Source organism: Oncorhynchus clarkii, chromosome 16 (genome assembly GCF_045791955.1).
Source record: "Oncorhynchus clarkii lewisi isolate Uvic-CL-2024 chromosome 16, UVic_Ocla_1.0, whole genome shotgun sequence".
Classification (NCBI taxonomy): domain Eukaryota; kingdom Metazoa; phylum Chordata; class Actinopteri; order Salmoniformes; family Salmonidae; genus Oncorhynchus; species Oncorhynchus clarkii.
In genome coordinates, this window is record NC_092162.1 from 57,278,530 (window position 1) to 57,302,118 (window position 23,589).

Genomic DNA, 23,589 nt, shown 5'->3' on the forward strand with positions numbered 1-23,589 from the left:
AAATGCAAAATCTGGATTTGGATGGATGTGCCAAGGCATGGAATTAAACAATATCCTGTCCTTTGGGTTGTGAAAACAGGCTGTGATATATTACCCATAGAACACCAACAGGAAATGGCTCCACACGTTGGAGTAAATGAGAGGTCTGGCGAGGGTGTGTTGCATCTAACCATAACTCTACATGTAGGGAAATAATCACATTCTCTATCCTTGAAATGCAGATTGATTCTAGTCTGTTTCAATGTCAATCAAAATCAAATGAATTGTATTTATTTGCATTTTTCACAGACATATTTTACAGAATGCTTAACAAAACAGTGGAAAGGAACAAACAGCCAGACCTAAACTAACTATTTATACTGTATACTGTAACATTGATTGCAATCCTGTCAATGATGGTGATCATTCAGATCACCGTAGCCAATCAGGAGTCGGGACGAGGCGATGGGACATTTCAGTGTGTCTGTGCCTCATACTGGTCTGGTCATCCATCCAACACCACATGGACATGTAATAGGATCAGAGGTTAGAGAGGGAAACCATCAAAGACAGTGTGGTCTGGATGGCCCTCAGGGCTCCCAACCACAAACCACAGCCCAGTCAAGAGTTCAGACTCCAGAGAGAGTGATGGATCACACACGTCCATCTGCTCTACGATCACTACTATCAGACTCAGTCACTATCAGGGTGATCAGGATAAATAGCTGTCGATACGCTATCTTCTTCAACATGCTTCAGCCGGCCATGGAAAGGAAGTCATGCTGATGGGCGAAACACCCTCCCTGTTAAGTCATAGACAGCTGGGGAGTTCCACCAATTGAGTACCTTTTGGGTATTGTAAAAATGTTTTATTTCACTACATTTTGATAAAAGATTAACTTTTGGCTCAATGGCTAATTACTTCCCACTCATTTCCCCTGTAACTATTCTCCAGGTCGTTGCTGTAAATGAAAATGTGTTCTCAGTCAATGTACCTGATAAAATAAGGGTCAAATAAAAACAAATGATAAACTGTACAGCAGCGCTGGCCACCAATTTATGGCACAAGGATGGAGACATGTCAGGATGGGAGCTGCTCCCCTCTTGTTTTCAATACTCTCAATGGATGGTGGTGGTGGGCTACAGTGCTGTGTGAGCGTGATATTACTGCAACTTAACAGGCTGGCAGACAGATGTAATGACAGGCCAAGAAAAGAGAGATGTACCTAGAACCACCTATCAAGGCAACCTCCACAACTTTCCTCCTCACATGATAAATCAGCCATGGGGGTGATTACACACCTGAATGGAACATATTTGCTTTAGTCTCCTAATTAGAGAGATGCAGCATATTCATGGGCTGAGCTTAGACATGGTTCCGCTACTCCAGGTAATTGTTTCAAGGCTGTAAAGTGGCTGTTTCAGTCTAAATGTTTGACCTTTATCTGCAGGGTCTCGTTTCAGAGGCTTTTTGATGTCGTTAACTCAAAGGCCTCAATTCAATCAAACCTGCATTGTGGTATTTTCAAAGTAGCTCTTTTCCCCATTTAAAAAAAACAAACTTAAAATGGTCTTGGGTTCTGTAAAAACTCACAGATTTCATAATAAGAAGTATGTGTTTCTGGGCAGACATTTGTCAACTAAGACCTTGCACAAATATTGCTTTTGCATGTTCAACTGAATTCCAGTCAAACAGCAAATAATATCTTACCTTTTTATTGAGCACATGGGACCGTTCTGTACTACGTTGTATGATTGCTATACTGATTCCAGCTGGATATAAAAATGGGTAGGATGCAAATGAAAAAGATGACTGATGAAGCTCGGTCTTATAATAATAACAAATTCACGCAGGTTCAAAGAACATTGTCAGAGAGCACGAATGGGGACAGATATGTATGCATCAAAGAGGCCTTGCCTTCTCTGAGGTTCCCTATCTTTTCATTTCTAAACCTATAAATTATTCACTGCTGTGCAGCACATTCTCCACTGGAAATAAACAGCTTGGTGCTCACATGAAAAGGCATGTCAAGGAGAGTGGGCCATCAGGACCAAAACAAAGGAAAGTGAATCACTAAGAAAAGTTGGGGAAGTTAATTAATGACGAGAGAATTAATGACCAGTTAACATAAGCTCCTTCAAACAAATACTTTTGCTTATGTGTTATACTATGCTAATTTGACATTATTTATCCTTTCTGGCTGTTTCTTTAATTGGACTCATGCTTTAGTTGATTTTGTAGACTGTGGAGTTTAATCATGGCATTGGGTAAAGATCTCCACTTAGCACTTTCCTCTGTACCGCCTCCAGCTGCTCTTCTATTAAATCAAGTGCTACATTTGAATCAGCCTACATAATAATTGACAAATTAAAGTTGTGTTTTTACAGTCTGCTGATTTAGAAACAGTGCAGCTAGAAGGCCCACAAACATAACACAGTTTTAGAACAAAGTCCCAGTTGTGTTTCACAAGGGTAAACCCTTCAATAATATCGTAACAGTCTTAAGATATTATGTCGTTTTATGAAATGTAATTTGTCAAAACCATTGTAATGCACAAAAGAGTCATTTGACCAATGTTGTCCCCAGGGTGGTACGGATTACTTGAACATTTTAATTTATTGCAGATTACATAACAATAAACATGATTAGTAACAAAATCCATTGAATTACTCAAAATGAATAATGATTCATTTTAAGTAATGATAACTTTTGGATTACTTCCTTGGTTAGACGTCATCTGCCTCCTCAATTGATTCTGCATACCGATCAGTTCTCTCTCTAACTCTGTCCACCTAACCCCCCAGCATCCTTAGGCAAGTGCTGGCTTAAATTCCTGCTGCATCTTCGTGATGACATGGCATCACTGCTAAAAGGTCTGACCTTTTAGCAGTGAACTTCACTATCAAGTTCCAGTGAAAGCTTTCCCAACCGTAATTCTTTGATTGTGAAATTATAGGCCTATTACCCCAAGCCACCAAGCAGATTGTGGCCAGTAAAAGAGGAAATGGTCATTTCAGTGTCTGCCCACCCTTACCTTGGGCTCCCGAATGGCGCAGCGGTCTAAGGTACTGCATCTCAGTGCTAGAGGCATCACTACAGACCTGGTTAGATTCCAGGCTGTATCACAACCGGCCATGATTGGAGTCCCATAGGGCAGCGTACAATTGGCCCAGCATCGTCCGGGGTAGAATGTCATTGTAAATAAGAATGTGTTCTTAACTGACTTGCCTAGTTAAATAAAGGTACAAATAAAACATTCAATAATACCATAACAGGTTGGTATGATAAAGATGTCAATAGACAGATGTAATAGATCTAAGAGAAATCAGATGATTTGTTATCCCAGTGCTTGGGAACTGAACAGGGTGGAGCTGTGTTGACACAAAGATCATGATGTTTTTTTTTTTTTTTACAAATCCTGACGTAAAAAGAAAAGTTTCTGTGGAAAGCCACCAACAAGAAAAAATGTGGCCGTTTTGGAGATTCCAAACAGATTACAACAGAAGGGAAAGCTTTAATTCCCACTGAAAACAGTGTGGCTCAGCAAGCTTTAAAATAGGTTCCAAAATAGTATGTGTATAAGGCAACCATTTGCAGCCCACATCTTGATATTAGAAAAAAACATCTAAAATGTAATCAGATGTTTTTAAGAATATAACTGTAATTTTTAAGTAATGCGGTCAGGTTAGAGATACTTTATTTTTGTAATTGTCACGTTCGTTGTATAGAGGAGACCAAAGCACAGCGTGATAAGAATACATTCTTCTTTTAATGAACAAAGAACACTTAACAAACTATACAAAACCAACGTGCCGCTATAAACAACAAGTACTGACATGCGACTACACATAGACAATAACCCACAAAATACCCAATGAATATGGCTACCTAAATATGGTCCCCAATCAGAAACAACGATAAACAGCTGCCTCTGATTGAGCACCAATCTAGGCAACCATAGACATAAACACCCCTAGACTAGAAAAAACCATAAACATACAAAAACCCTAGACAGGACAAAAACACATATACCCACCCTTGTCACACCCTGACCTGACCAAAATAAAACAGAAAACATAGATAACTAAGGTCAGGGCGTGACAGTAATCTGATTAGGTCATCCCTGGTACTAATTTACTAGCCAACCCTGGTTGTCCCATGATAATATAAACTATCTCATGAGAGAGACATGGTCCAAGATGGTTGTAGCAGAGGACTTGGCAGCCTAGTTGGGAAGGAGCAGTAACAGAACGAACAGTCATAAATTAACACCTATCAATAGGCAGCAGTGGTAATACATTTCACAGGCAATAACATTGCACACTACAAATATGAATGGCCAGTACTTAACACTGAAAATATATAAAGTCATGATTTGCATTAATATTACAAACATTCAAAAATATTACTGAAATGGGATAAACCAAATAACGAGAAGCGCCAGCACACAACCTGTGGCTAAAAGGTGAATTTGACTGGTGTGCGCACCTCACAGAGACAATTCACAGAGGTGGTGAGTAGATTAGAGCAGGTTGGCGATAGAACAATGTCAATCATAAAGTCCTGCCCGACTATATTGCTGACGCATAAAAGATCTTACAATGCCTGGATAGGTATTTTACCTATGTTATAGCAATCTGGTGCCTGAATGCAGAGTCGACTACGTGGCATGCAACCATTGGTTGATGCAATGCAGCACCTGAGAAGGGGAACACGACCAAACATTTCTTAATAAATGACATGAGTATCTGTATCTGGCATTCTTTTATTATGCAAAACTAGGGCTGTCAGAGTTCATATTTTAACTCGAGTTAACTTTTTGTAATTTTTGTGCACCTTTTTGTTATTGTGTGATTAATCGCATTGTCTGAAAGTGTTTCAAATAACAGGAAAACATTCAAAATACATCATATATACAGCTGAAATCAACAATGCTATGTCACAACAAGTTGACTTTGAAGTTAAAGAAAGTGTGCTTAATCAATTTACCTGATTTTGCTAACTGTTAGTTTGGACACAATCAAGATGTCATCATGCAATGTATTTTGAATAAAACAATCTTAAAATTACAGCTCAATTTGAGCAAATTCTGAATTTGAGATTAATCGTGATTAATCACATCAAATCGTAAAAAATATTTATCATTTGACAGCCCTATGCAAAAAAAAACGATGTATTGATGTGGGAGAAATGGCCGGAAAGAGGCACATTATAGATTTACCTAATTATACGAACCAGAGAAATACAGTATTGTAGGCTACAGGCCTACCTTTTCAGCTGGAATGGCTACACTGGGAAACATATCTTTGACCTAGAGGGTTAGGTTCAGTCTGTCCAAATGTAACAGAGTTAAGAACGAACCGTAAACTCATTTCATAGCTAGCTTGAAATGGCTCAGATTGCACCATTAAATTTTCGGTGCACAACCTTTTCGGTGGCCCAAACCTTTGGAATGTTGTCAAGGATGGCAGTCACATGTGTTGCAAAGCAGAAGGTAAATGGTTCGAGCCCAGAATGGGGCAGTCGGACAATGGAGGAAGCTAAACTGTTAGCAGCAAACTAAGCCCTGTTATACAAAGAACTACAGTACAGTACAGGAAACACCAATCAACATTGGAATGCACTGATCTGGAGTCATCATAGTCATGATGATATTATTCTTTTTTCCCCTCTGTCTGTTCCTAGTGCTGGATGGGGTGATATTGTGTTGCCTGAACACTGATTAGCCTTCAAGCTAAGATTTTGTATACATTGGCTCTGGAGTGTACTTTATAGAGTCTAAGGTTTCACAGTGCTCCCTGCCAGGGAAACAGAGAGAGGGAGATGGAGGTGGAAAATAATAAAATAATTTGTTCCTCATGCTGCTGAATGTGAATTCAGTCTATTCACCAAAGCACATTCAGAGCAAAGTCAATCACTCTAGCAGACACGTGGAGCAGTAACAGCCAAGCTGGGATGCAGACACACTCTCAGTAAACTGACTCAGATTTATGTATCTTTGGATATTGCATAGACTACAATGTTACACATTAAATCCTTACTTCCATGAAGGACTGGGTGAGATGTATTGCGTGAATGATAGTCAGAGAGTTTGAGATTGTCCTCTCCAATGATGATCTCTCCTTCATTCTATTTAGTTAGCCAGTTTTCTTTTTTAATTTCATGTGTTCCCTCAATTTGTTTTTACTTAAACCCCATTTGTCTGTTGGTGTGTTTGTTTTGTGTGTGTGTGTGTGTGTTTCTGTAGTTTCTTCCAAGGAGTTGGTGGAGACCTGCTGTGAGACAGGGGAGAAGTGGGCCTCAGCCCATGGCCACTGCAGCAACATGGAGCTCCCCAGAGAGGACAGACACTCCATCTGTCGGTACGCCCATGGAGACACACTAAACACAAGTTTTAGGAAGCCCAATTTTTCTGTAGGAATTACTCATTGGTAGGGACCAGAGTTTGTCCTATTTAGTTATAGAGTGTGTTATAAATGTCAGCTTTGCTGCTTTCACTATGCCAGTGAGGGATGGTCGGCTGCCAAGTTTGTTTCTGCTTCAGCCAACTTGTTTTTGGCGGCAAGCCAACTATGCATTAGTTTAGTTTTTATCCTACTTGTAAAATATGATCATCTTATAAATGGCATCTTACGTGACTTCGCTTCGTGGGCCCATGTCATTATTGTATGACATGATTCCATGAAAGTTGTATTTGTGGTTGATGTGTTAAATATGAAGTGAATGAGATCACGATCTATAAAGAATTTGTGCCAATATGAAAACTATACATTTTACAGGCCCTCGCACATTACATTGCACAGTGTATTAGTGTGAATTTTTGCCCTAATATTCTTCCAATTTGATTCCATAACATTTCCAGATGATGCTGGTTTTGGCCAGAGGGAGGCACAGCTAGCCAACACACTGCTAGTGTAGGACCACAGTTAGGTCTAGGTACAGTCAAAACACTGACTCAAATTCTAACATCTCTCCTGGGTGTGTCTCTCTCTGGCAGGACGGCTCAGAGACAGTGCTGTCTGGGCTCTCTGAAGGAGAGTCGCTGTTTCTCTGGTATGAATGCAGCCAGAGAGGGAGTTGTGTGTGAGGTGGACAACAATGACCAGTGTGGAGTCGACTCCTTCAAGGTAAATGTGGTTCCCATGAGTTGGTTGGTTGGTTTGGTGGTGCTAGCTGTAGCCCCAGAGTTATGGGTTTGATTCACACATAGGCCACATTCCATACAGTGAGTAATGTTCTGTTGTTCTTGCCACAACCAACTCCTACCTCCTACCTATTTTCTAACACTGAATATACAGTATATAACCAACTCCTACCTCTTTTCTAACACTGAATATACAGTATATAACCAACACCTACCTCTTTTCTAACACTGAATATACAGTATATAACCATCTCCTACCTCTTTTCTAACACTGAATATACAGTATATAACCAACTCCTACCTCTTTTCTAACACTGAATATACAGTATATAACCAACTCCTACCTCTTTTCTAACACTGAATATACAGTATATAACCAACTCCTACCTCTTTTCTAACACTGAATATACAGTATATAACCAACTCCTACCTCTTTTCTAACACTGAATATACAGTATATAACCAACTCCTACCTCTTTTCTAACAATGAATATACAGTATACAACCAACTCCTACCTCTTTTCTAACACTGAATATACAGTATATAACCAACACCTACCTCTTTTCTAACACTGAATATACAGTATATAACCAACTCCTACCTCCTACCTTTGTAACACTGAATATACAGTATATAACCATCTCCTACCTCTTTTCTAACACTGAATATACAGTATATAACCAACTCCTACCTCTTTTCTAACACTGAATATACAGTATATAACCAACTCCTACTTCTTTTCTAACACTGAATATACAGGGTATGCTTGGATTTGGAATGAAAGTGTTTGTTAAATGGCCAGATATTTTATGTTACCTCATTCTCTGATCTGTTGACAGAGCCAACACAATTTGCTGGGGGAGTCCCCAGAAATGATTTAAGGTCAAACATAGCCTACCTAGGATTAATTTAAATCAAACCAAATGCATCTACAAGACATGAATAGCCACAGTTTCATGGATTAAACGTAAAAGCAGTTAAAAGAAAACCTCCCTTCAGATTTCCACTGGCCCTAGTCATTGCCAGTGAAGACCACACCAATCAGGAGGACCGTTTAGAGTCCCTCAGTGACTCAATTACCTCTTATTCAATTTAGACAATTTAGAGAGGGAGGACCATGTTTGTGGTCAAGGTTCCCACAGAATTATGAGCTTCACGCTCATGAAACGAGGCTGTAGTACTGCAGGATATGTCTCAGGCTGTTTTCACCATCCTGCCAAGATCAATAGCTTGGACACTGGTATTTTGAAAGCAGTGATATTTGATATTTCTGGAAAAATTTTGCTATGTAGCTCAAGGTCTGTTATTGATGTCAGTGAGAGTCAAATCATTGTGATGTAGTGTGGAGTTGTAGTGTATTAGCCCAGATTTCCAGAGCCATTCATCTGCCATCAGACCTGTCTTCCAGGAAGTACCCAGAGCGCCCAGAACAGTAGGGGGGCATTACATACTCAAGGCCTTGGTCTAATGTTAAATATTGTCTTTCACCACCCCACCATGGGCCCTACATAACTCAAGCCATATAATACTTCTGTACAGCCACACTATATCACAATGGTCACGATTTCAGTGTTATGTTTCTCCTCCATGTAGCCTGAACAACATCCTGCTGCGCACTAAGACAGAGAAAGAGAAGAAAGACACTTGATATGGTAGATATAGCAGTCTGATGTTGAATCTGTCCACCCAACAGGAGTGTTGTAGCTGCTGCTCTCTGGGGCTGAGGTTCCGTAGGGAGGGCCACCGCTGTGAGGCTCACCAGTACCTGGGCTACCCCTGCAGCCATGTCTTCCTCACCTGCTGTGAGGGAGAGGAGGAGGTGGCGAGAGAGGAGGGGGAGGGAGATGGCTTGCACACGCTCAGAGAGAGGCCTGTGCTTGACCCGACCGCAGTGCCAAAGAGAGGTAGTGTTACATACCTGAGCACACACACACACACACACACACACACACACACACACACACACACACACACACACACACACACACACACACACACACACACACACACACACACACACACACACACACACACACACACCACTGTCCTGCCAACACACTACACACACCACTGCCCTACCAACACAATACACATACCACTGTCCTGCCAACACCCTACACACACCACTGTCCTGCCAACACAATACATACACCGCTGTCCTGCCAACACAAACCACTGTCCTGCCAACCCACACCACTGTCCTGCCAACACACACCACTGTCCTGCCAACACACTACACAAACAACTGTCCTGCCAACACACTACACACACACCTGTCCTGCCAACACAATACACACACCACTGTCCTGCCAACACACTACACACACCGCTGTCCTGCCAACCCACACCACTGTCCTGCCAACCCACACCACTGTCCTGCTAACACACTACACACACACCTGTCCTGCCAACACAATACACACACCACTGTCCTGCCAACAGACTACACACAACGCTGTCCTGCCAACACACTACACACACCACTGTCCTGCCAACCCACACCACTGTCCTGCCAACACACTACACACACCACTGTCCTGCCAACACACTACACACACCACTGTCCAGCCAACACACTACACAAACCACTGTACTGCCAACACACTACACACACACCTGTCCTGCCAACACAATACACACACCACTGTCCTGCCAACACACTACACATACCGCTGTCCTGCCAACACACTACACAAATCACTGTCCTGCCAACCCACACCACTGTCCTGCCAACCCACACCACTGTCCTGCCAACACAATACACACACCACTGTCCTGCCAACACACTACACAAACCACTGTCCTGCCAACACACTACACACACACCTGTCCTGCCAACACAATACACACACCACTGTCCTGCCAACACAATACACACACCGCTGTCCTGCCAACACACACCACTGTCCTGTCAACCCACACCACTGTCCTGCCAACACACTACACACACACCTGTCCTGCCAACACAATACACACACCACTGTCCTGCCAACAGACTACACACAACGCTGTCCTGCCAACACACTACACACACCACTGTCCTGCCAACCCACACCACTGTCCTGCCAACACAATACACATACCACTGTCCTGCCAACACTACACACACCACTGTCCTGCCAACACACTACACACACACCACTGTCCTGCCAACACACTACACACACAACTGTCCAGCCAACACACTACACAAACCACTGTACTGCCAACACACTACACACACACCTGTCCTGCCAACACAATACACACACCACTGTCCTGCCAACACACTACACATACCGCTGTCCTGCCAACACACTACACACACCACTGTCCTGCCAACACACTACACACACCACTGTCCTGCCAACACACTACACACACCGCTGTCCTGCCAACACACTACACACACCACTGTCCTGCCAACACAAACCACTGTCTTGCCAACACAATACATACACCACTGTCCTGCCAACACAAACCACTGTCCTGCCAACACAATACATACACCGCTGTCCTGCCAGCACAAACCACTGTCTTGCCAACACACTACACACACCACTGTCCTGCCAACACAAACCACTATCCTGCCAACACAATACATACACCGCTGCCCTGCCAACACACTACACACACCACTGTCCTGCCAACACACTACACACACCACTGTCCTGCCAACACACTACACACACCACTGTCCTGCCAACACACTACACACACCACTGTCCTGCCAACACACTACACACACCACTGTACTAACAACACACACCACTGCCCTGCCAACACACTACACACACCACTGTCCTGCCAACACACTACACACACCACTGTCCTGCCAACACACTACACACACCACTGTCCTAACAACACACACCACTGTCCTGCCAACACACTACACACACCACTGTCCTGCCAACACACTACACACACCAATGTCCTAACAATACACACCACTGTCCTGCCAACATACTACACACACCACTGTCCTGCCAACATACTACACACACCACTGTCCTAACAACACACACCACTGTTCTGCCAACACACTACACACACCACTGCCCTGCCAACACACTACACACACCACTGCCCTGCCAACACACTACACACACCACTGTCCTGCCAACACACTACACACACCACTGTCCTAACAACACACACCACTGCCCTGCCAACATACTACAAACACCACTGTCCTGCCAACACACTACACACACCACTGTCCTGCCAACACACTACACACACCACTGTCCTGCCAACACACTACACACACCACTGTCCTGCCAACACACTACACACACCACTGTCCTGCCAACATACTACACACACCACTGTCCTAACAACACACACCACTGTCCTGCCAACACACTACACACACCACTGCCCTGCCAACACACTACACACACCACTGCCCTGCCAACACACTACACACACCACTGTCCTGCCAACACACTACACACACCACTGTCCTAACAACACACACCACTGCCCTCCCAAAATACTACACACACCACTGTCCTGCCAACACACTACACACACCACTGCCCTGCCAACACACTACACACACCACTGCCCTGCCAACACACTACACACACCACTGTCCTGCCAACACACTACACACACCACTGTCCTGCCAAAATACTACACACACCACTGTCCTGCCAACATACTACACACACCACTGCCCTGCCAACATACTACACACACCACTGTCCTAACAACACACACCACTGTCCTGCCAACACACTACACACACCACTGTCCTAACAACACACACCACTGTCCTGCCAACACACTACACACACCACTGTCCTAACAACACACACCACTGCCCTGCCAACATACTACACACACCAATGTCCTAACAACACACACCACTGCCCTGCCAACATACTACACACACCAATGTCCTGCCAACACACACCACTGCCCTGCCAACATACTACACACACCAATGTCCTGCCAACACGCTACACACACCACTGTCCTGCCAACACACTACACACACCACTGTCCTGCCAACACACTACACACACCACTGTCCTGCCAACACACTACACACACCACTGTCCTGCCAACACACTACACACACCACTGTACTAACAACACACACCACTGCCCTGCCAACACACTACACACACCACTGTCCTGCCAACACACTACACACACCACTGTCCTGCCAACACACTACACACACCACTGTCCTAACAACACACACCACTGTCCTGCCAACACACTACACACACCACTGTCCTGCCAACACACTACACACACCAATGTCCTAACAATACACACCACTGTCCTGCCAACATACTACACACACCACTGTCCTGCCAACATACTACACACACCACTGTCCTAACAACACACACCACTGTTCTGCCAACACACTACACACACCACTGCCCTGCCAACACACTACACACACCACTGCCCTGCCAACACACTACACACACCACTGTCCTGCCAACACACTACACACACCACTGTCCTAACAACACACACCACTGCCCTGCCAACATACTACACACACCACTGTCCTGCCAACACACTACACACACCACTGTCCTGCCAACACACTACACACACCACTGTCCTGCCAACACACTACACACACCACTGTCCTGCCAACATACTACACACACCACTGTCCTAACAACACACACCACTGTCCTGCCAACACACTACACACACCACTGCCCTGCCAACACACTACACACACCACTGCCCTGCCAACACACTACACACACCACTGTCCTGCCAACACACTACACACACCACTGTCCTAACAACACACACCACTGCCCTCCCAAAATACTACACACACCACTGTCCTGCCAACACACTACACACACCACTGCCCTGCCAACACACTACACACACCACTGCCCTGCCAACACACTACACACACCACTGTCCTGCCAACATACTACACACACCACTGTCCTGCCAAAATACTACACACACCACTGTCCTGCCAACATACTACACACACCACTGCCCTGCCAACATACTACACACACCACTGTCCTAACAACACACACCACTGTCCTGCCAACACACTACACACACCACTGTCCTAACAACACACACCACTGTCCTGCCAACACACTACACACACCACTGTCCTAACAACACACACCACTGCCCTGCCAACATACTACACACACCAATGTCCTAACAACACACACCACTGCCCTGCCAACATACTACACACACCACTGTCCTGCCAACACACACCACTGCCCTGCCAACATACTACACACACCAATGTCCTGCCAACACGCTACACACACCACTGTCCTGCCAACACACTGCACACACCACTGTCCTGCCAACACACTACACACACCACTGTCCTGCCAACACACTACACACACCACTGTCCTGCCAACACACTACACACACCACTGTCCTGCCAACATACTACACACACCACTCTCCTAACAACACACACCACTGTCCTGCCAACACACTACACACACCACTGCCCTGCCAACACACTACACACACCACTGCCCTGCCAACACACTACACACACCACTGTCCTGCCAACACACTACACACACCACTGTCCTGCCAACACACTACACACACCACTGTCCTATCAACACATACCACTGCCCTGCTAACACACTACACACACCACTGTCCTGCCAACACACTACACACACCACTGTCCTGCCAACACACTACACACACCAATGTCCTAACAACACACACCACTGCCCTGCCAACACACTACACACACCACTGTCCTGCCAACACACTACACACACCAATGTCCTAACAACACACACCACTGCCCTGCCAACACACTAAACACACCACTGTCCTGCCAACACACTACACACACCACTGTCCTAACAACACACACCACTTCCCTGCCAACATACTACACACACCACTGTCCTGCCAACACACTACATACACCACTGTCCTGCCAACACACTACACACACCACTGCCCTGCCAACACACTACACACACCACTGCCATGCCAACACACTACACACACCACTGTCCTAACAACACACACCACTGCCCTGCCAAAATACTACACACACCACTGTCCTGCCAACATACTACACACACCACAGCCCTGCCAACATACTACACACACCACTGTCCTAACAACACACACCACTGTCCTGCCAACACACTACACACACCACTGTCCTAACAACACACACCACTGTCCTGCCAACACACTGCACACACCACTGTCCTAACAACACACACCACTGCCCTGCCAACATACTACACACACCACTGTCCTGCCAACACACACCACTGCCCTGCCAACATACTACACACACCACTGTCCTGCCAACACAATACACACACCACTGTCCTGCCAACACACTACACACACCACTGTCCTGCCAACACACAACACACACCACTGTCCTGCCAACACACTACACACACCACTGTCCTGCCAACACACTACACACACCACTGTCCTGCCAACATACTACACACACCACTGTCCTAAGAACACACACCACTGTCCTGCCAACACACTACACACACAACTGTCCAGCCAACACACTACACAAACCACTGTACTGCCAACACACTACACACACACCTGTCCTGCCAACACAATACACACACCACTGTCCTGCCAACACACTACACATACCGCTGTCCTGCCAACACACTACACACACCACTGTCCTGCCAACACACTACACACACCACTGTCCTGCCAACACACTACACACACCACTGTCCTGCCAACACACTACACACACCACTGTCCTGCCAACACAAACCACTGCCCTGCCAACATACTACAAACACCACTGTCCTGCCAACACACTACACACACCACTGTCCTGCCAACACACTACACACACCACTGTCCTGCCAACACACTACACACACCACTGTCCTGCCAACACACTACACACACCACTGTCCTGCCAACATACTACACACACCACTGTCCTAACAACACACACCACTGTCCTGCCAACACACTACACACACCACTGCCCTGCCAACACACTACACACACCACTGCCCTGCCAACACACTACACACACCACTGTCCTGCCAACACACTACACACACCACTGTCCTAACAACACACACCACTGCCCTGCCAAAATACTACACACACCACTGTCCTGCCAACACACTACACACACCACTGCCCTGCCAACACACTACACACACCACTGCCCTGCCAACACACTACACACACCACTGTCCTGCCAACACACTACACACACCACTGTCCTGCCAAAATACTACACACACCACTGTCCTGCCAACATACTACACACACCACTGCCCTGCCAACATACTACACACACCACTGTCCTAACAACACACACCACTGTCCTGCCAACACACTACACACACCACTGTCCTAACAACACACACCACTGTCCTGCCAACACACTACACACACCACTGTCCTAACAACTCACACCACTGCCCTGCCAACATACTACACACACCAATGTCCTAACAACACACACCACTGCCCTGCCAACACGCTACACACACCACTGTCCTGCCAAAACACTACACACACCACTGTCCTGCCAACACACTACACACACCACTGTCCTGCCAACACACTACACACACCACTGTCCTGCCAACACACTACACACACCACTGTCCTGCCAACATACTACACACACCACTCTCCTAACAACACACACCAATGTCCTGCCAACACACTACACACACCACTGCCCTGCCAACACACTACACACACCACTGCCCTGCCAACACACTACACACACCACTGTCCTGCCAACACACTACACACACCACTGTCCTGCCAACACACTACACACACCACTGTCCTATCAACACATACCACTGCCCTGCTAACACACTACACACACCACTGTCCTGCCAACACACTACACACACCACTGTCCTGCCAACACACTACACACACCTGTCCTAACAACACACACCACTGCCCTGCCAACACACTACACACACCACTGTCCTGCCAACACAACACACACCACTGCTGTCCTGCCAACACACTACACACACCACTGCCCTGCCAACACACTACACACACCACTGTCCTGCCAACACACTACACACACCACTGTCCTGCCAACACACTACACACACCACTGTCCTGTCCTAACAACAACACCACACACACCACTGTCCTGCCAACACACTACACACACCACTGTCCTGCCAACACACTACACACACCACCACTGTCCTAACAACACACACCACTGTCCTGCCAACACACTACACACACCACTGTCCTAACAACACACACCACTGCCCTGCCAACATACTACACACACCTGTCCTAACAACACACACCACTGCCCTGCCAACACTACACACACCAATGTCCTGCCAACACACACCACTGCCCTGCCAACACACTACACACACCACTGTCCTGCCAACACACTACACACACCACTGCCAACACACTACACACACCACTGTCCTGCCAACACACTACACACACCACTGTCCTGCCAACACACTACACACACCACTGTCCTAACAACACACACCACTGTCCTGCCAACACACTACACACACCACTGTCCTGCCAACACACTACACACACCAATGTCCTAACAATACACACCACTGTCCTGCCAACATACTACACACACCACTGTCCTGCCAACATACTACACACACCACTGTCCTAACAACACACACCACTGTTCTGCCAACACACTACACACACCACTGCCCTGCCAACACACTACACACACCACTGCCCTGCCAACACACTACACACACCACTGTCCTGCCAACACACTACACACACCACTGTCCTAACAACACACACCACTGCCCTGCCAACATACTACAAACACCACTGTCCTGCCAACACACTACACACACCACTGTCCTGCCAACACACTACACACACCACTGTCCTGCCAACACACTACACACACCACTGTCCTGCCAACACACTACACACACCACTGTCCTGCCAACATACTACACACACCACTGTCCTAACAACACACACCACTGTCCTGCCAACACACTACACACACCACTGCCCTGCCAACACACTACACACACCACTGCCCTGCCAACACACTACACACACCACTGTCCTGCCAACACACTACACACACCACTGTCCTAACAACACACACCACTGCCCTCCCAAAATACTACACACACCACTGTCCTGCCAACACACTACACACACCACTGCCCTGCCAACACACTACACACACCACTGCCCTGCCAACACACTACACACACCACTGTCCTGCCAACATACTACACACACCACTGTCCTGCCAAAATACTACACACACCACTGTCCTGCCAACATACTACACACACCACTGCCCTGCCAACATACTACACACACCACTGTCCTAACAACACACACCACTGTCCTGCCAACACACTACACACACCACTGTCCTAACAACACACACCACTGTCCTGCCAACACACTACACACACCACTGTCCTAACAACACACACCACTGCCCTGCCAACATACTACACACACCAATGTCCTAACAACACACACCACTGCCCTGCCAACATACTACACACACCACTGTCCTGCCAACACACACCACTGCCCTGCCAACATACTACACACACCAATGTCCTGCCAACACGCTACACACACCACTGTCCTGCCAACACACTGCACACACCACTGTCCTGCCAACACACTACACACACCACTGTCCTGCCAACACACTACACACACCACTGTCCTGCCAACACACTACACACACCACTGTCCTGCCAACATACTACACACACCACTCTCCTAACAACACACACCACTGTCCTGCCAACACACTACACACACCACTGCCCTGCCAACACACTACACACACCACTGCCCTGCCAACACACTACACACACCACTGTCCTGCCAACACACTACACACACCACTGTCCTGCCAACACACTACACACACCACTGTCCTATCAACACATACCACTGCCCTGCTAACACACTACACACACCACTGTCCTGCCAACACACTACACACACCACTGTCCTGCCAACACACTACACACACCAATGTCCTAACAACACACACCACTGCCCTGCCAACACACTACACACACCACTGTCCTGCCAACACACTACACACACCAATGTCCTAACAACACACACCACTGCCCTGCCAACACACTACACACACCACTGTCCTGCCAACACACTACACACACCACTGTCCTAACAACACACACCACTTCCCTGCCAACATACTACACACACCACTGTCCTGCCAACACACTACATACACCACTGTCCTGCCAACACACTACACACACCACTGCCCTGCCAACACACTACACACACCACTGCCATGCCAACACACTACACACACCACTGTCCTAACAACACACACCACTGCCCTGCCAAAATACTACACACACCACTGTCCTGCCAACATACTACACACACCACAGCCCTGCCAACATACTACACACACCACTGTCCTAACAACACACACCACTGTCCTGCCAACACACTACACACACCACTGTCCTAACAACACACACCACTGTCCTGCCAACACACTGCACACACCACTGTCCTAACAACACACACCACTGCCCTGCCAACATACTACACACACCACTGTCCTGCCAACACACACCACTGCCCTGCCAACATACTACACACACCACTGTCCTGCCAACACAATACACACACCACTGTCCTGCCAACACACTACACACACCACTGTCCTGCCAACACACAACACACACCACTGTCCTGCCAACACACTACACACACCACTGTCCTGCCAACACACTACACACACCACTGTCCTGCCAACATACTACACACACCACTGTCCTAAGAACACACACCACTGTCCTGCCAACACACTACACACACAACTGTCCAGCCAACACACTACACAAACCACTGTACTGCCAACACACTACACACACACCTGTCCTGCCAACACAATACACACACCACTGTCCTGCCAACACACTACACATACCGCTGTCCTGCCAACACACTACACACACCACTGTCCTGCCAACACACTACACACACCACTGTCCTGCCAACACACTACACACACCACTGTCCTGCCAACACACTACACACACCACTGTCCTGCCAACACAAACCACTGCCCTGCCAACATACTACAAACACCACTGTCCTGCCAACACACTACACACACCACTGTCCTGCCAACACACTACACACACCACTGCCCTGCCAACACACTACACACACCACTGCCCTGCCAACACACTACACACACCACTGTCCTGCCAACACACTACACACACCACTGTCCTAACAACACACACCACTGCCCTGCCAAAATACTACACACACCACTGTCCTGCCAACACACTACACACACCACTGCCCTGCCAACACACTACACACACCACTGCCCTGCCAACACACTACACACACCACTGTCCTGCCAACACACTACACACACCACTGTCCTGCCAAAATACTACACACACCACTGTCCTGCCAACATACTACACACACCACTGCCCTGCCAACATACTACACACACCACTGTCCTAACAACACACACCACTGTCCTGCCAACACACTACACACACCACTGTCCTAACAACACACACCACTGTCCTGCCAACACACTACACACACCACTGTCCTAACAACTCACACCACTGCCCTGCCAACATACTACACACACCAATGTCCTAACAACACACACCACTGCCCTGCCAACACGCTACACACACCACTGTCCTGCCAACACACTACACACACCACTGTCCTGCCAACACACTACACACACCACTGTCCTGCCAACACACTACACACACCACTGTCCTGCCAACACACTACACACACCACTGTCCTGCCAACATACTACACACACCACTCTCCTAACAACACACACCAATGTCCTGCCAACACACTACACACACCACTGCCCTGCCAACACACTACACACACCACTGCCCTGCCAACACACTACACACACCACTGTCCTGCCAACACACTACACACACCACTGTCCTGCCAACACACTACACACACCACTGTCCTATCAACACATACCACTGCCCTGCTAACACACTACACACACCACTGTCCTGCCAACACACTACACACACCACTGTCCTGCCAACACACTACACACACCAATGTCCTAACAACACACACCACTGCCCTGCCAACACACTACACACACCACTGTCCTGCCAACACACTACACACACCAATGTCCTAACAACACACACCACTGCCCTGCCAACACACTACACACACCACTGTCCTGCCAACACACTACACACACCACTGTCCTAACAACACACACCACTTCCCTGCCAACATACTACACACACCACTGTCCTGCCAACACACTACATACACCACTGTCCTGCCAACACACTACACACACCACTGCCCTGCCAACACACTACACACACCACTGCCATGCCAACACACTACACACACCACTGTCCTAACAACACACACCACTGCCCTGCCAAAATACTACACACACCACTGTCCTGCCAACATACTACACACACCACAGCCCTGCCAACATACTACACACACCACTGTCCTAACAACACACACCACTGTCCTGCCAACACACTACACACACCACTGTCCTAACAACACACACCACTGTCCTGCCAACACACTGCACACACCACTGTCCTAACAACACACACCACTGCCCTGCCAACATACTACACACACCACTGTCCTGCCAACACACACCACTGCCCTGCCAACATACTACACACACCACTGTCCTGCCAACACAATACACACACCACTGTCCTGCCAACACACTACACACACCACTGTCCTGCCAACACACTACACACACCACTGTCCTGCCAACATACTACACACACCACTGTCCTAACAACACACACCACTGTCCTGCCAACACACTACACACACAACTGTCCAGCCAACACACTACACAAACCACTGTACTGCCAACACACTACACACACACCTGTTCTGCCAACACAATACACACACCACTGTCCTGCCAACACACTACACATACCGCTGTCCTGCCAACACACTACACACACCACTGTCCTGCCAACACACTACACACACCACTGTCCTGCCAACACACTACACACACCGCTGTCCTGCCAACACACTACACACACCACTGTCCTGCCAACACAAACCACTGTCTTGCCAACACAATACATACACCACTGTCCTGCCAACACAAACCACTGTCCTGCCAACACAATACATACACCGCTGTCCTGCCAGCACAAACCACTGTCTTGCCAACACACTACACACACCACTGTCCTGCCAACACAAACCACTATCCTGCCAACACAATACATACACCGCTGTCCTGCCAACACACTACACACACCACTGTCCTGCCAACACACTACACACACCACTGTCCTGCCAACACACTACACACACCACTGTCCTGCCAACACACTACACACACCACTGTCCTGCCAACACACTACACACACCACTGTACTAACAACACACACCACTGCCCTGCCAACACACTACACACACCACTGTCCTGCCAACACACTACACACACCACTGTCCTGCCAACACACTACACACACCACTGTCCTAACAACACACACCACTGTCCTGCCAACACACTACACACACCACTGTCCTGCCAACACACTACACACACCAATGTCCTAACAATACACACCACTGTCCTGCCAACATACTACACACACCACTGTCCTGCCAACATACTACACACACCACTGTCCTAACAACACACACCACTGTTCTGCCAACACACTACACACACCACTGCCCTGCCAACACACTACACACACCACTGCCCTGCCAACACACTACACACACCACTGTCCTGCCAACACACTACACACACCACTGTCCTAACAACACACACCACTTTCCTGCCAACATACTACAAACACCACTGTCCTGCCAACACACTACACACACCACTGTCCTGCCAACACACTACACACACCACTGTCCTGCCAACATACTACACACACCACTGTCCTGCCAACACACTACACACACCACTGTCCTGCCAACATACTACACACACCACTGTCCTAACAACACACAACACTGTCCTGCCAACACACTACACACACCACTGTCCTGCCAACACACTACACACACCACTGCCCTGCCAACACACTACACACACCACTGTCCTGCCAACACACTACACACACCACTGTCCTAACAACACACACCACTGCCCTGCCAAAATACTACACACACCACTGTCCTGCCAACACACTACACACACCACTGTCCTAACAACACACACCACTGCCCTGCCAAAATACTACACACACCACTGTCCTGCCAACATACTACACACACCACAGCCCTGCCAACATACTACACACACCACTGTCCTAACAACACACACCACTGTCCTGCCAACACACTACACACACCACTGTCCTAACAACACACACCACTGTCCTGCCAACACACTGCACACACCACTGTCCTAACAACACACACCACTGCCCTGCCAACATACTACACACACCACTGTCCTGCCAACACACACCACTGCCCTGCCAACATACTACACACACCACTGTCCTGCCAACACAATACACACACCACTGTCCTGCCAACACACTACACACACCACTGTCCTGCCAACACACTACACACACCACTGTCCTGCCAACATACTACACACACCACTGTCCTAACAACACACACCACTGTCCTGCCAACACACTACACACACAACTGTCCAGCCAACACACTACACAAACCACTGTACTGCCAACACACTACACACACACCTGTTCTGCCAACACAATACACACACCACTGTCCTGCCAACACACTACACATACCGCTGTCCTGCCAACACACTACACACACCACTGTCCTGCCAACACACTACACACACCACTGTCCTGCCAACACACTACACACACCGCTGTCCTGCCAACACACTACACACACCACTGTCCTGCCAACACAAACCACTGTCTTGCCAACACAATACATACACCACTGTCCTGCCAACACAAACCACTGTCCTGCCAACACAATACATACACCGCTGTCCTGCCAGCACAAACCACTGTCTTGCCAACACACTACACACACCACTGTCCTGCCAACACAAACCACTATCCTGCCAACACAATACATACACCGCTGTCCTGCCAACACACTACACACACCACTGTCCTGCCAACACACTACACACACCACTGTCCTGCCAACACACTACACACACCACTGTCCTGCCAACACACTACACACACCACTGTCCTGCCAACACACTACACACACCACTGTACTAACAACACACACCACTGCCCTGCCAACACACTACACACACCACTGTCCTGCCAACACACTACACACACCACTGTCCTGCCAACACACTACACACACCACTGTCCTAACAACACACACCACTGTCCTGCCAACACACTACACACACCACTGTCCTGCCAACACACTACACACACCAATGTCCTAACAATACAC

At 47.6% G+C, this 23,589-nt stretch overlaps 1 protein-coding gene across 1 annotated transcript in view; it reads left to right on the forward strand.

Moving 5' to 3' along the window:
- The window catches only part of LOC139368798 (fibulin-1-like), an 84,426-nt gene that overhangs the window by 13,486 nt on the left and 47,351 nt on the right, over nt 1–23,589 (forward strand). Inside the window, exons 3-5 of the mRNA XM_071108161.1 lie at nt 6,228–6,342; nt 6,978–7,107; nt 8,819–9,029. Coding sequence (XP_070964262.1) covers nt 6,228–6,342; nt 6,978–7,107; nt 8,819–9,029 — 456 coding nt within the window. The remainder of the gene's footprint in view (nt 1–6,227; nt 6,343–6,977; nt 7,108–8,818; nt 9,030–23,589) is intronic.